The sequence below is a fragment of the Diorhabda carinulata genome, chromosome 3, assembly GCF_026250575.1.
Source record: "Diorhabda carinulata isolate Delta chromosome 3, icDioCari1.1, whole genome shotgun sequence".
Lineage (NCBI taxonomy): Eukaryota > Metazoa > Arthropoda > Insecta > Coleoptera > Chrysomelidae > Diorhabda > Diorhabda carinulata.
In genome coordinates, this window is record NC_079462.1 from 33,182,571 (window position 1) to 33,199,676 (window position 17,106).

The 17,106-nt window shown below is 33.1% G+C and overlaps 1 protein-coding gene across 1 annotated transcript in view; it reads right to left on the reverse strand.

Annotated features, from left to right (window-relative positions):
* The window catches only part of LOC130891795 (membralin), a 116,227-nt gene that overhangs the window by 6,709 nt on the left and 92,412 nt on the right, over nucleotides 1-17,106 (reverse strand). Inside the window, exon 9 of the mRNA XM_057796760.1 lies at nucleotides 2,700-2,799. Within this exon, the coding sequence (XP_057652743.1) occupies nucleotides 2,700-2,799 (100 nt within the window). The remainder of the gene's footprint in view (nucleotides 1-2,699; nucleotides 2,800-17,106) is intronic.

Sequence of the window (17,106 nt, forward strand, 5' to 3'; positions counted from 1 at the left end):
TACTTCTATTGAAAAGTCACAAAATATTGTAGCAAAACTTTATACATTACAATTTTGTGTTTCAGGTGAAATTGGTAATTCAATAAATAAAAAATGTTTTAGAAAAAAATATGGGCTTCATAACTCTCCAAAAATTTACTAAATTTTGTATAGGAGCTTTGAAATTGACGTGGATATAAAATTTTAGGATTTAAGTCACTTTAAATATGCTCCTCGGTAAATATTGATTATAAAAATATATTGTCAGATAGAAGACAAAATTTCCGGATAGAAAACTTGGAAAAACACCTTGTCATGAATTATAATAGATTTTTTGAGTTTTGTTAGTTTGATATATAAATTTCTTCTTGTAGGTGTAGCAAATGTAAATAAATTGAATTTTTTCAAAAAAAACATATACAAGATGTTCATTTTTCGAATTTTCGTAATTATTTCGAGAATATTCCGTCATTTTTAGTGCTTATATATGTGTATATTTTATCAAAATTATTGGCATATAAATTAAACCAAAAAAGATCGCCTTCGCCGCAAAAGATCCGATTTTTTAAAGTAGACTGCGCCAAAGAGATCTCAATATCCATATTAAGATACCTACCATAAGAACAGACGGTATTTCACAACAATCTAATTTTTTTAAAAAACTCGGAAATCGTTGATCTGGAAATTTTGTTAGAACATTTTCGTTGAAGGAAATTAATTTCGCTACAAAAAGCTTTCGTTATAAATGATTATCAAAAATATATTATTCATGTAATCGTATCTTGAACTTAGTTTTGTGACTTTTTACTAATAATAATATTTAAATAATTAAGATACATTTAGTTGAGGGATAGTTAAAGTACTATAAATCAGATCTCGAAATATTTTTTTTATAAATTCATTCCCTTGAAAGTTATTCGACATTAAAGTTGAAGTTATATCTTCCCATATCATTTTCGGACCGTCCATAAGCTTAATTGGAGAAAGAAAGTACTTTCAAGTACTAAAATTTTAAAAAACCGAGTAATGAATGGGTTGAAGACAAAAGCGTGGTAATGCAAGTTTTAATATTTTAGTTTTGTAATAACAACATCTAAAATTCATGTTTACTTCCAGCTGGGGTGCAAATTTACCGTAAGCACAGTTTTTCTTCCGTTTCTATTTCTATCAGCGGCAGTACTGCATTCGCAGATCCGAGCTATCGCAGGAAATGTACTCCATTTTAAAATCGCTGCTACCGACATATTGTTTGTAGAGCTTCTTTATGATGTCAGCCTTAATTGAAAATGCCGCCGCTTGTGAAATCAGATTTGTGATTCACTGATCAACTGCTCGAAGAAGCGTTGAGTGGACATCCGTCTTTGATTACAAATCACTTCATGAAATCAAAAACTGTATCCCAAAAATGCCTACTGAATAATACAAAAAATAACGGATGAGCAGTTTCAGTTTTTGACATCCTACAATGAAGACGGTGATGATATTGTTACTCGGATAATCACGGGGGATGAAGCTTGGGTATCTTACAACACCCCAAAAAGTTTAAGCAAACCTTGAAAACTTAAAATCTACTGTGCACGGTACAAACGCTTGCGCGTGAATAATATAATTGGCGGGACCCGACCAAGGAATAAATAACGCACTTATTTTAGAATAAAAAGTCAAAAAAAACCTCTGATGAACAAAAAATTGATCAACAATAAGTAGAGCTAAGGTACAGTTGCATCAAATCTATGGTTGAAAAGCCGAAAATTGTTTGTTTTTAGTTTTTACTTCTGAATTTAACTCTCGAGTTAAATAAATTTTTAAATGAGTGAGTTCAATGAAAGGAAGACTTCTCGCTAATTCGTCTTCTTCTTTCTAACATGGATGACCATATTAGTAGTCCAGCATTCTCGCCATCGTTTAGGTGGTCTTCTTCCTTCTGGGCTGTTCATTTTTGCCTTCTTAACAAGTCTTCCATTCTTTTTATTATATGTTTGTTTCAGAATTTTCCTATCTGTCTTAACCACCTTCCAATTTGCTGTTCAATATATTCATTCCGCATTCTTTCGTGTACAGCATACTTCTTAGTATTTTCATTTCAACTGTTCTCATCGTCTGTAGTATCCCTATTCGTATCTGGTATTTTTTCTGCTGAGTATCTAATGGTAGGTATAATAGTCGTTTTATATATCTTGATTTTACTTTCGATATTTGATAATTGACTTGTTTGATAATTTTTAAGTGTATTTCCAATTTTGGACATCACTAGGCATTTGATGATGAGCGTATTTAGTTGATTTGCTTTAGTGTTTTTCTATGATGTTATTAAAAAGTGTCGTTATTTCGTCTTATAATTTTTTCTCTCTGTATTTAAGCATTACGTTAGTGATCTCATCTGGTCCTCTTTATATTCAAATTTCCTCCAATATACATATATAATATTTTATTATTGGTAGTTACAAAAAACTAAAGTAAAATAGCGGAATTGAAGAATAGTTCAGGCACCGTTACATGGGAACCGTTCATTTGAGGAAAATTTACTACAAGATTTTTTTATGTTCTGAATTCAATTTCCATTAAAAGTAATTTTCGTAGCAATTCTTATGACGGATATCTTAATATGAATATTAAGATCTTTCACTTTCACAAAAATTATTAATCGCGAATAAAACCTTTTATAAAAACAATAGTTTTTTGGTCTAGTCTAAGTTTTAATTAATCTTGGACATACTTACTTGTATAAACAGCCAAGACGTGACTAGAGCCAAGCTGCTGTATTGTCCGTTGAACCTATAGTGATAGGCGTAAAACGAGAAATGGTAGAGGTAGAAGAATCTGAAATAAAAGAAAAAACAATAAAGCTCCGTTCTGCTGCAGTTGCTCGGAAATAATTAATTAGTGATGTTTTGATTTTTCACTCCGGGGAAATTGAGAACAATACGTCACTCAATCCAATCCGGCGGTAGTTGCTTGAATGCAACGATAACTGAAATATTAAAATGGTCGATTGTTTTTTGTTTCACAGAAACTTCCATTCTTATTTTCTTGTTATTATAATCTAATCTACAGAGTGTTCAGTTAAAATTTCCCATATTTTTCTTCGAAATTAGTTTTTATATCATTAACCAATCCATAAAAGAAAAAATCAGTTGAAACTAATATAATTCTGACAGTCCAAGATCCAGGCTTTAGACCTACAAATTACTTTACGTTTGCCATGCAGATGTAGCAGTTACAACTTGTCATTTGTATTTATTTATCATATTATTGATGAAAAATCAAAACGGCAGAGGTCAAAGCAGAGATGCATTTTGTTAACTACCCTCACTCAATCCAACAAATATTCATCAACAGAAAAAAGTAAAATTAGAAGAAAATGACACCAATTGATAAAACAACTTAAAACAATGCAACACAACTGAAACGTTCCAGCGTACTAAAAATGAGTTTACACAAGGCAGTTGTAGCGGATCCGAACAATACTTCAATTGGTGTCATGCAGCCCCTATAATCTCGGAACACTTCCAATCCCGTACACACCAACAGATCACTACCATCAATACTGCTTTTAAAAACATTCGGGAATAGATCTGGTCAAAATTTCACTCACCAAGATGACGCAGTGGCTCGTGATTTGGTCCAGTTTGGACATAAAATATTACCATCATCCAAATTCGCTTGTTGGAAGTTTCGGTTTGAAGTAATATGCCCAGAAATAGTTGAGGCAGCTTTACAAATTTCAGATTCATCCATCATTTGAGTATTTCTCGCAAAGCTAGATCTCGACTACCAAGCATATCCAGAGGATGCTTGATTCAATTAAGAAAGGTGTAATTCGACTTTATGTAATCTTAAGTTGACGAAAAACTTGGACAGCTTGGAACATTGGAGAAAAGTCGTTGACCCGTCTGGCAAACGTGACTCATGCACACCGAGTTCACTTGCAGACGTCCAGAACTTCAATTTATTGGGACTCCTTCTCCTGGAGATGTGCAAACCTTTAAAATCAGTTACCAAGGCTTGAGTGGAGCTTATGCTATAGTTCATTAATTGTTGCTATGAAAAAATTCATCTACATTCTCTAACTAATTCAACATGAATATGGAGGAGAATTATGTATTTTGTTTCAGATGATTTTCCGCAAAGTTTCCATTCAAAGATTTCCTAGTTTTCAGTGTGGAATTTCCAGAGTTTTTCGTCAATGTTTTCCTTCAACATGATCTTGATTGATTTTTACACAGTAGATCATTTTGAAATTGCATTTTTTGATTGGACACATCTAATATTTCGCACTCAATTTTGACTAAAATGTACTCCTGTTAGTTCTCGGTAATCCGATAACTTTTTGTAGCAAATACAGTAGAAACTCATAACATAACTATGAGAAACTTGACGGACATTTCAATCTGCGAATAACATATCACATTACCTTACGTCTTGTTTGCCAGGCTTGTCCCTTTATCCCCGGGGAGATATTATCTGACACAACAAAAAGAAAAATACCACCAGCAAAAGGAAGATTACGAATAATGGCCGACTCACGAAATGACACAAAATTACTTTCAGGTCTATTACCTAAAATTGACCTATTGTGTCTTGTTTGTTGGAGGTAATAACTGTACAACTGTGGATAATGTTACTGAGTGTATAATTAAGAGAGGGCCGGCCGGTATATGATGTCTATAAAAACAAAAATGAAGGTCGGTATCAGTTTTATGTATTTATTACTGTCGACCTACCAAAAGATCAATTTTAACGACAAAAAAATACAATACCTTTGATAAAATGATTATTTTTTGAAGTAATATAATTAATAGAGGTAAACAGCCAACGAAATAGAAATTTTAAATAGACCAAAACCAAATGTGCTACGTTAGATAGAGGTAAGATCAAGAGAACCTGGACTACATATAAATGAGCAGAAATATATGGTAATGGATGGATTCACAACAACCAACAAGCCATTTATCGATAAAAATCAACAATGGAAAAGAATATTTTGAAAATGTGGCCGAAATTAAATATCTGAGAATAAATACAAATACAAATGAAAATACAGAAATTCAAGAGGTGATAACAGCTGTGTTGGATTCCAAAATATCAAGATCCGCGAAAAATAAAGTTTATAAGACAGTTCGCTTCAAAATAATCTACTATTAAGAAAATCTTTTGGAAGAATTCAACTTGATGAAGACGTTTAAAAAAGATCTATGATCTACTATCAAGTACCCAGGTATTAAACGCAAAATAAGATGACTAGGACACCTAAAAATAATGGAGTATCGAAATCGGTTCAGGATGGAAAAGGGCATCTAACAAGGTGATTTAATTTTTCCCAAACTTTCTATAACTATCTTAGAATACTTAGAGCTAGACAATAAGAGCATAATTGAAGGGAGAGGAGCTAAACCATCTGCGTTTTTCCGCCGATATTGTGTGTCCTTAGCCAGACAAAGTAAATAAAATAATCTCGAAAGTATTTACAGCTTCCCAAAAAGTAGTCTCGAATATAAACATTTCCAAGACCCAATTTATGATAAATTTAGTCGTAACTCAATGTTAGAAGGAACTGCCAACTCAACAGAAGAATAGGACTCAATGAGACATGTATTCAAGTCAGATACACCGACATGTCTCAACGAGCTATGGAAAGATTCACGTTACGTGTAACATTATGAGTTAAAACCCAAAACGAAGAAATGCGTCAAAGAATAAAACTTACGGTTCTTATTGACAAAAATAAAATATTTAAAATGGAACTGAGTTGGCAATATCGCAAGATTGGTAAATAATAGATACCCGAAGAAAATACTGGAATAGCTTCCCAGATATTAAGCATAAAGGAACAGGGTACGACCCGTGGAAGAATTGATAGAAAATTTGAAGATAGATATAAGAAAGTTTGGTATAGAAAGATGGCAAAAGACAGGATCAAATGGAGAAATTAATTGAAGAAAATCGAGATAACAACATAAAGAAAACTCTGAAGCTATTGGCAACGCTGCCAGTTGAGCATTCGATGAATATATATTAATATATTATGTGAATTTATTCAAATGAAACAGGAGTTGATCAAATTCTTGGAAAATTCGATAGAAAATCTACTAACCGTTAGTTATTTCAGTAGTAAAATTTTTATAATCTCTTCCATCCTAATTATTCATATATTTATTTCAAGGAAAAGATCAATTATGTTTTTACTCAAATTATATTTGATCACTTCTCTTTTATAGCTAACTCTAAGTAGAAAAGAAATTAGTTTTTGTAGATATTTCACTCAATTCAAAGTGTTTAAAATATCGAATCCGAGTTTTAAATAGAAAGTTTTAGAAATCTTAGGTTAGAGTTATATGGGAAGGAAATAAAATCAGCACATATCTTTGAACAAAAACCACAGTTAAGTGCTACAACCAACGATAAGTTCATTTTTCATCTCTCGCATATTTGTTTCTACTTTATACTTATCTGCTTTTTATTCGTTGATTTTCTTGAATTCACGGTTGAAGTTCCTTTCTTCAGAAATATATTATTACTGCAACTTTTTTTATTGTTTCCAGAGGTTATATTCATTGAAACGAGATTAACTAAAGCCAAAAACACTTTCTGGGGAATATTTTCCACTCGGGGACTTTAAGGTTACGAACTGTTCACCGTTATTCAATTTTACATTCATCAAATTTTGTAATTGTACACGAATTTGAATCTATTCAATAGCTTTCACCACGTCTTTGCATCGCTAATCGTATCGCGTTAATTGTCTCACCCAACTTCTTTCTTTTGCCTTTCCAAAGCATTTTTCTTTTTTATCTCCTTAAATTTGCTGCATTGCTTGTATTGCTCGACTTTTAGCCAACCTCCTGGCAATAAATATTTATATGTACTTAGAAATATTTCATATTTTCATCCTTCCATATCCTGCAATCTCTGCCTTGCTCGGAAATTTGGATATATTCATCATTATATACGTACTGAAGCGAAAATGGTACGTATACTAAATACCATCGAATTGTTCATCTTTAAGGAATATTTCTAAACCCGCAATGAAAGCTCCTACACGCGAATACACTACCAAAGAGATAAACTCAAAAACTTCTAATGTAATAATATCACCTGCACTTTATGTTCTGTTTACTATGAAAATATATTCTAGAGAATCTATAGAGGACTGACTTAAGCTTATGCTCACAAATCCCTACTTTTTAGACACTCGTGAACGTATCGTAGAATATACGGAGAACGCCATTTGGTTTAATAAACTGAATAGACATTTAGAATATAAATGAAGCAGAAAATCTTAATAATTGAGGGATTTTACTCAATACAACAGAAAGAATTTATAACTCTTATTTCGGATTGAATAACAAAATGAAAAATAGAATGAAGAAGATCACAACGGGCGTAATCCTATAGAAGAATTTAATCATTAATCACAAGTGCGATCCATGATTTCTTAGCACAACATAGGAAGAAAGATCATAATCAGTGATTTTTTCCAGTATAATCTTCCTGTATTTCTACAAACTTTTCATAATGTTTGACTAAAACTTGTATGCCACTATAAAAATACTAAAATGTTCGTACATCGCCGCTGGCGCTGTTAAATTTTGTATTCCTCAACTCGGCCTTCAGCTTTGCAAACAAAAAATGAATCAGACGGATCCAGATCAGGGCTACGTGGTGAGTGTTCAATGTCTGTGAAGCTACATCCGTTTACAGTAGCCCTGAAAAGCGAAGCATTGCAAAACAGAACATTGTTATGAAGCAAGCGCCCACCTTTTGCTGCGCCTTAAATTTTTTTGACGTAACTGCCTTAATAAGTCAGATTGATATGCTGCGTTCACTGTTATATTTGATTCCTTGAAGTCAATGAAAAGGATACTCTCGCCGTTCCAAAATATTGTAACCAAGACATGCTGGTCTATGCTGCCATTTCTTTTGTTTTATATACAATTTCTTCCATTCCAATATCTTCTAAAGTAGACACCGTGGGTCATCTTCAAATGATTTCCGTCCCTCGCTAAATAACTTATTTACACACCAATTTTTAATAGTTGAAAATGACGAAGTAGTCACCGTAAACAGCTTAGATCACTGTTTTTCATTCGTGTTGGTGTTCATCCTTTTCTAGTCAAAAATTCATTGAGAGGTCGTTCGAACTTCACTATAATGATATGAATCGAAACAGCAAGTTGAAATGCACTCTATGTGATATTCTATATTTCCATTTTAAGCTTCTGTTAGACTACCTTGTTCACATCATTGTTTCTACTGTCGTCCACTCATATAGATCGTGAAGCCGGTCCTGTTCCAATATGCTATCGATGCTAAAGTTTGGTGATTGCGGCGATGATTCGACGCCTATTTCTTCGTATTTTTTGTGGCCTATTTCATTATGTTATGACTGCTTATATTGAGACAATAGGAAGAGTTATTTACAAAAATACTAGAAAGTGAAAAAGTAGATATAAAGAGTTTCTCCCAGCCGGATAGAATTTGATATCATAATGAACATATCGAGTACAAAATAAACTAAACGGTGTATTTAAGCAAATTAGTGAATTAGAAGTATGAGTGAATAGTTTAATGATAAGTAATAGTGAATTGTTAAATGTGTAAATAAGAAATTACGTAAGTAAGATACAATGTGTGTAAAAATTCACCACAGCATTTTGTGATCAAAAACTGTTTATATAAATAGAACATGAGCTTTAAACGTAGAAAAATATTTAAAAACTGGAGTATAGGCTTCACAAACTACTTGTTTCAAAAAATTAACTTGGCCCTAATCTCTTTGATCGATGATTCCCAATGTCTATTGTTTTGTATAAATAACATCATGTTTTTAACCAATGTACATCCTATCCTCAAAACCGTTATAAACCAAATGGGCTCTGGAAAATCCTATACTTTCATTTGATTTCCAAAGATAATTCAAAGAAGATACGTTTTCCCTCAGAGTAGAAAAATATGTATTCCATTGTACTAGATTTAAATATATGCTTTTACGAGATGACGATTCTGCTATTGTCCGAGAATGGTGCAATATTCTATTGAAAGAAATTCTAATCCCTAGATATAAATATACGAGAGCTGTTTGAAAAGTCTTTGACCTAACAAAAAAATATAATCTTCTTCTTAGCCTACATACTTAGAGTCTGTCTCTTCAAAATACACGCCTCGAAGTGAAAATTGGGAAAATGGAAAAAGTCACAGAAGGCGAGATCTAGTGAATACTCTGGGTACTAACCGTAACTTTTTGTCTCTCTTATTAATGTTTCACTTTTTTGAAATGAGCAATTAAACCGGTTTTGGCTTTTTCGGAGCAGATTCATCCTTTTCAATCTACCATTTTTTTGTTTCAGGAGTGAAGTGAGAGATCCAAATTTCATCTACAGTTATAAAGCAAAATATTCTCATTCTCATTTTGCTTCAATAAGTACTGAGAAAAGTTCATTCGAATGCGTTTTTGGTACAGTTAATAATTTTTGAGCTAAGATTTTTGTTTTTTTAAAGTCAAATTCATTATTTTCATTTTGTTCATGTTTGTGCATTATTTGTGTATTTGTGGCCATTAATTCTCCTCTGTAAGTATTGTGTAGTCATTCCTATATAATTTTTTTGGAAAAGTCAAACATGGTTCATGTATTATTTGATTTTTTAGTGTTTTAACTAATCAAACGATCTCATGTTTCAAAATTAAATTGAACTATTTATCACGTGCATCGTTCAACAACCATGGGCACAACATCTTGGAAACCATTCTCAAATTGAACGTAAGTAATTTAATTACATAACTAAAGATTTTTCAATTTAATTCTACAATCCATATGTTTTATATGTTTTGGATCGCAATAAATCATTTGTTCAATTCTATATTGTAGTTTCTCTGATGATGGGAAGAATACTTCTTCTAATTTTCAAAAATTTGCTTTAATATATATGATTAGAAGGAATTGTAAATAAAGATTTATTGTCAACACAAGTAACAACGACTGCGCGGCGAAAGACATTATTAATGATTAGGGAGGCATCAAAGTTGGCATAAAACAGACGCCTGAATAGAAAGGATCAACCTTTGAAAGTTGTTATCCAATACCCGGAATAAATAAAAGATTATTTTGGAAATAATCACAAGAGGCAATCAACTTGTTCAACGCAATTAATTGAAGACGTCTGACGTCCGATGAATGAAAATAAATGTTTGTTATGGAAGTATCCTCGATTGCATGAACGAACCGGTTGTATCCCGTAACGAAGTTGAATAAGGAGATTGAGAGTAATGTCACATCAATTATTTGTTTTACAAAATAAAAACACTATGGAAAAGAAAACAATTCAGATAACTTCCAAAACAGAACAAGGAAGGAACGTCCTGAAATTTAAATTACAGATAAAAACGTTGTAATAGATATATCATCTGCAGGCTTGAAAGTCTCTTTAAAACACGGAAAAGTGGAAATAGTTACGTGTTCCACGTGCCGCCTGCATGTGATCCTAATTTCACGTGTTTCTGTCACGTTCTATTAGATCCATTTTATGTTTTGTGTGTATATATATATATATATAGGTGTTTTGTCAATACCGCCAAATATTTACGAAACAATCACGGAATATTCGTTGTTACTGAGGAATTTTCCATTTATAGAGTTTTATTGAAAAGTATTATATTCATAAAATAAAAATTACATAATTTCGGATAATAATGAATAATATTTGTTTGGATTTCTAAACAAATCTGCTTTTGCAATGTCACCACTCCTAATAAAGTAAAGCAGTTGTCAATTTTACATTCTTTTGAGGCATCATTGACTGACTCCCTTTCATATGTTTTCATATAAATACAAACATGGCTATATAAAAAATTGTTAATTCATGACAAAAATATTACTTCTTGAAAAATAAATATAACTAAGGTTTATTCATACTTAAATGCCTAGCTACGAAATTAATACTTAAGAAAAATCAGACAGTTTCACGTAAGTTAAGTTTAATGTAATGTTTGCGTCTTTGAATATTTGGTTGCTCTAACACATGGACGACATCACGGCAGATTGACACATCAGGGTAAACAAAATAAAAGTTGCACTGCCGAAGCACATCAATCTTGTCATCATTATGTTCCCAGTATAGTGTGTACAGTATACAGTCTCATTTTGTCACATACTTGGCAATAATCCTACGAGAACTTTCTCTTGTTCTTTCTGGGTTCCCTCTTTTTGATCTGTAATGTTCTTCTCGGCAAAGTCACTTCCTTCATCTATATCGTTTTCAGTATCATCTAATACCACAGTTACGTCGATGCCAGAACTAGATTCATCTACTAGAGCATGTTTCATGGATTTCTTCTCCTAGCTTTTTTATTTAGCTCCTTCTTCTTAGTATAAGGCGTAGGCGCCTGTTTTATTTTCGACATTCTTGCCTCCTATCCTGCTCCAAGGTTACCGCTTCACCTTTTTCTGGGTTGGCTGGTACTCCTTCGACCCATTGGGGATTTATCGCGTGCTATCTTGATCAGTCTGTTGTTATCCATACGACTTATGTGCTCATCCCATCTTGATAGAACCCATTCGTTGACGTCATTTATTTTGTACAATCTTCTGATGTTCTCACTTCTTTCCCTGTCCAGTAGGATTTTTCCGGCTATTCTGCGTAGCACTTTCATCTCTGCTGTTTCCATCATTCTTTTGGTTTTCGCCGTTTCTGGTCGTGTCTCTGAGGTGTAGGTCATTATGGGTCTTGTATATTTTCGATTTGGCCTCTATTCCGATATGTTTATTTCGCTATATGATTTCGTACAAACATGCTGCTATTCTTGAGGCTTTGGTTGTTTGCTCTGTTACTTCGTTCTCTACGTCTCCAAATCCTGAAGTCTCGATTCCTATGTATTTGAATTTCATCACTTGGTGAATTATCTGGTCGTCTACGACTAGCTTACACCCTATCGGAGTTTTGGATGTGGTCATACATTTTGTTTTGGACGCAGATATTATCATATTTAAATCTGTCAAGCTTTTGACAAATTTCGACATACCACTTGATTACAGTCTAGGTTTAATAATTTTTATAAATAATATTAATAATTTACTACAGCAGCTATTTCTGCTTCAGGCATCATCTTTTCTTTGGATATTAGATAAAGCCCTGCAAATTCAAACTTTCTCGGTACATTACTCCTGGAAAGACAGGCTGCCTCATCAAGTTTTTTCATTAAAGTTAGGCAAATGATTTTGTTGACAATTCTATAAGATTCCTGGTAATAATTTCGCAAAACTCCACGCCATGCCTGTTTAACTAAGTCATAAACGTCAACATCTACAGCCAAAGACTGAACAATGTGAGACATGTCAACTGGTAAACAAAGAAGTTCAACGGCAATTTCCATAAAGTCTAGTGATATGTGTATAATAAATTTTTGCTGGTACAAAGTTAATTTGTAACCAATCAAGAAATTGTGATCCTTCCTTCCAGCTTGATGGTTAGCAATTTTATTTAGCATTGAGTGGACCATTATTACACTAAGTTGAATATAGAGGTAAACTTATGTATAAGGGAAAAAAGTCACCAACACATCAATACCATATACGTAGCCTTACTTACCTAACCTAACCATCAATTTACTTGGATTGTGGCTGCACCTCTTACATAGAACATTTTGGGTCGCTTCGGTTTGAAATCCTATATCGTCGCAATTAAAAATATCTTGGGGCTTATTTTGCAAATTATCTTTTTTTACGATTAATTTTAGTTTGTTTCTTTCATGACTTCCTGTAAACTTGCTAAGGCGCGGTCCAGGTCGACTAATTTGCAACTTCCTTCATTATTTCTAACGGCTGCAACTGCTTTTCTCATGCCCTTTTCAAAGTTGAGTCCTGTGTTTTTGAGCATTTGGAATACGAATGAGAATTTGTTGTTAATGTTGTGTCAATCTTCAAGTCAAGTCTGTCAAGTTCCAACTTACGGGTTTCCGTTGTATTTTTTTAGTATTCTAAATTTTCGCTATTCATTTTACAAAAAATTTGGTTATTACCAGTTGTTTCTTGGTTTGCCTAGCAAACACGACATACATCCATGCAACAATAGATAAATAGTGCCATCCATGAGTTCTTCGAATGGTCATAAATACAAAAACTGTGATTACTTTTCAATTTATACTCCTTTTCTTTCCACAAACATTTCAAACTAAAGCTTCCATGCCACTATAAAACTATCAAGCATCTTTAGATTCAATAGAGTTAGATACTATTCTAACATCTAAACATGTCGTATCAAGTTACGACATGTTTAAATTGACCAACATTACTTATAAGACACCTTAATAATTTTTTATCCCATCTTTTCAAAGCTCATGCTGTATTGAAAAGAACATTATTAAATTTATATTACAAGACTTATTGCATGTGTAGTTTTATCTGGTTATCTTGAAGAAAGGAAAACGTTCCGTGTGAAATACAACCTATTTTCCGCCCGAAACAAACGCCAGAGATCCTATCAAATATTCACCGACATATGGTCGTTTTGAGACAATCTCCCAGAAAATTGTTTATATGATGCAGATACATCGTCGTTGGAATCAGCACGTGTTTCCTGATATCAATCAGATTATGATGATTAGAGTTGGGGAACGTTTAAATATTCGTCTAACATTATAGATATGTGTGCGAGGTAAGAAAGGTAGTGGAAAAATATTCACACAATCTTTCACTATAAGCAGAAATCTTTTTTACTTTTTGGTTATACTGGAGTGGTTAGATTGCTATCGATTGAACTCTATCAGTCCTTCCACTACAATAATTAAATAAAACAGTGAAACTATGAGAATTTGGTTAAAGATTATTAAAAAAGAAACGATATAAAAGAATACCAATTACAATTGAAATTTTGCCATAACGTGGTGCAAAAATCTTAAGTTTATTATTGTTTTAGAAATATTCAACTGAAAAACTAGGATGGGAAAACAAAAACGAAAACAACAAATAAAATGATTCGACTAAAAAATACGGGTAAAGGTGTGTCTGCTGTCGCATTGTTCATAATGAAATTGTTGGGTCTATATTATTTTGACTACACATTTTTAGGTGAAAGTCTTTCTATAATCTCTATATGACTAGAATCTGAACAAATTGTTATTTTTAGTAATTTCATCAAAGTTTGCGTTACTTCCACGTCAAGTAAGTTTTAACATGACTTGATGACTGCTTGATTATCGGAAATAATCGCTTTGTCACAGTTCTTTCCACGTATCTTTCAAATGATAATAAGAGTAATCATCATCAAGAGTAATATTTTTTCTTTCTACCCTGTTAGACCAGTTTATGGTTTTTTGAACATTGAAATCATTACCCTTATATGGTTATCTGCTATTAATGCTTATGAACACCGTCACTGATAAGTTACTGAGGTTTGCAATTTTTATACTTTTCAGCATAACAATAGCCTATTAGTATATAACAAAATTATAATCGATAATAGTTTAGAATTAACGCACAGAACAGGACGAGGATGGTCCCAAAAATATCTGGCATGATTCATAGATGGCGGTAGTTGCTTTAAAAATACCATAAACTATACAGCATATGTTTCAAGTTTGAGGACTCCACGTTGTTCAGTATTTGTTTGGCAGCCATCAATAGTGAGGATTTTCAATGACCTGCGAAGGCCAGCATCGCAGTGGTCGACCAAACGAGGTGACGACTCCAGAAATATTGGAGAAAAGTCAAAAAGCGGTACAAGATGATCGTCAATCGAAAATACGCGAGCTAGCAGACATAGTAGGCAGTTCAAAAAGTGCGGTACATCGCATATCAACTGAAAATTTTAATATGGGTGATGCAATTGCTTACAACGGAACAAAAACAGCAACGTGAGGATGTTTCCATCGAGTGTTTGGTAATGTTTCAAAGAAATAAAGCCAAATTATTGCGCCGTTTTCAAAACAATGGATTGAAAAGGGAGAACCAGCTCCAAATAATGCAAAGATCGTTCCATATGGAAGCAAGTTCATGGCGTCGGTTTTTTGGGATACGCGTGGAATAATTTTCACCAAATATCTTGAATGAACTATCGACGGCGAGTATTATTCGAACTTATCACAACGTTTGAGCGAAGAAATCGACCAAAAACAAACACATTTGGTTGGCTAAGAAGAATGTGATGTTTCAACAAGACAATGCACCAGCTCACAAATCCGCTATTGCCATATCCAAATTTATCAATTAAAGTTTGAATTGCTACCTCATGCTCGATAGTCAAAAATTTTCCAACAATGAATGAGGCGATGTCGGCAGTTAATGGCTATTTTCAGGAGCTTGACGATTCTTATTGAAAAAAAAAAAGTATGGAGCTAAAAGAAGATCACGTTTAAAAATAAATCTATTTTTTTCCAAAAACTTTGTGTTTTATTTGTTGGACCATCCTCGTAAAAAAAATCAGTTTTTGTAGATCACGTTTTAAATTTGAAATTTCTACCGAAAATTGTGATACAAATCTGGTTCTGGGTTAGAATCCGCAATCAGTTGAAAGGTGATCTACATGAACCCGGGTTATAGTTTTCGAAACGACCAGTAGCTACCCATGTTTAGTTAAACAAGGGAAACGTGTAGAAAGTGATTCGCTGATATTAATTGAAAACGATCATTTTAGTGCAATCTTTAGAATTGGTATGGAAAATTTGTTGGTATCAGTTTAAGCTAAAAACGTGTAGATTTTGAGCGGATTTATGGTTTTGTAATAAAACGACAGGACATCCCAATCTCAATTGACTTAAACTATTCTAAAAGATAACTAAAAATTTGTTTTCGATTCCAATCTCCTCTTTGAAAAGCGCATTTTTTAACGTATAAAGACGTATAAATTTATTGGAATAATATATTTACTATACTGTAGCTACTGATTCTTGGTATGTTTTATTATGAATTGTGAATATATGCAACTCGATAATAGAATTGTCCTTAACAAGTTGGGCGCATGTCACTGGCTTTTGTAAACTACCTACATGGCTTCTCGGATGTTTACTGTTTTGCACTGCTGCCGGTAATCGAAATGCCTTGTTGTCCAGTAGAAAGAAAAGCGATTAGAGACCCGCAGGAGGTAGCTCGCCAGTTTTAGTAAAGCCGATCGAGGGGATGTAGCTATTTTAGACCCATGCAAAATTATACAGGATGTACCTTGCAAACATTCTATTTTACTAAGAAAATAATAAATTATTAGATGTCTCATTTGTATCGAATCAAACCAACAATAGACCTGCACATATTACATTTTTTGATACCACATTGTGGGGAAAAGTCAGAAATTTCCTCGGTTATTTGTACGAGTTTCTAGTTGATAATTGTGAGGTTCAGAGTTTATTATACGATTGCAAATAAGCAAAGAAGTGTTTTTAGTGGCAAGGAATCGTTTGTTTCTCTATTGATCAGTGGTAAATTTGGGCAATTTATCGTATATCTAATGCAGCACTAAATTTTTCAATTTCCACTCTGCTAAAAAACTACAAAAAATATTGTATTGCCTATTAACTTTAGTTTAAGTGAGTTAAACAAGTTGTACAATTGCAGAGCCCTGCATAAGGCTTTGAAGTTATTGGGTGAGTTAATTAAATTAAAGTTACTATTTAGAGGCGGAGGGAGGGCTTATACAGCTGCGGCTGTATTATTCCCTACAGCTGGCGATTAAGCTAATAAACAAGTTCAACAGGTTACAGAAAATCCGCAGAAAAAACTGCATTACAGACAATTATAAGAGATTGCAAAAATCTACAGGTAGGTGAACCGGTCCGTCCTCATTTCTTGTATTTCCAATTTAACATATTTCTTTTTGCGAGTTGCCAATTGTTTTTCAGCAAAAAGAATAATATTATCATAGGTGAAGAAATATTTCCACGCAAACTGTCCATACTGTATATTTTTAATTAATATCAAATCAATTACTAGACTACTGTAAGTCCCTACATGGTTCCTACCACATGACTTCGAGCTAATTAAAACGACTGCGTCGTTTTAATTGACTGTAGTTTAATTGGCCTACTTGATAGTTTCGGTGTTTCCACAATGAAACTTTCAATTCATGGAGAGAGAAATGCCGAATTATTGAATGGGTAGCTGACGGTTTTTCTTGATAGCTATCGATTACTATACGCCCCTCATT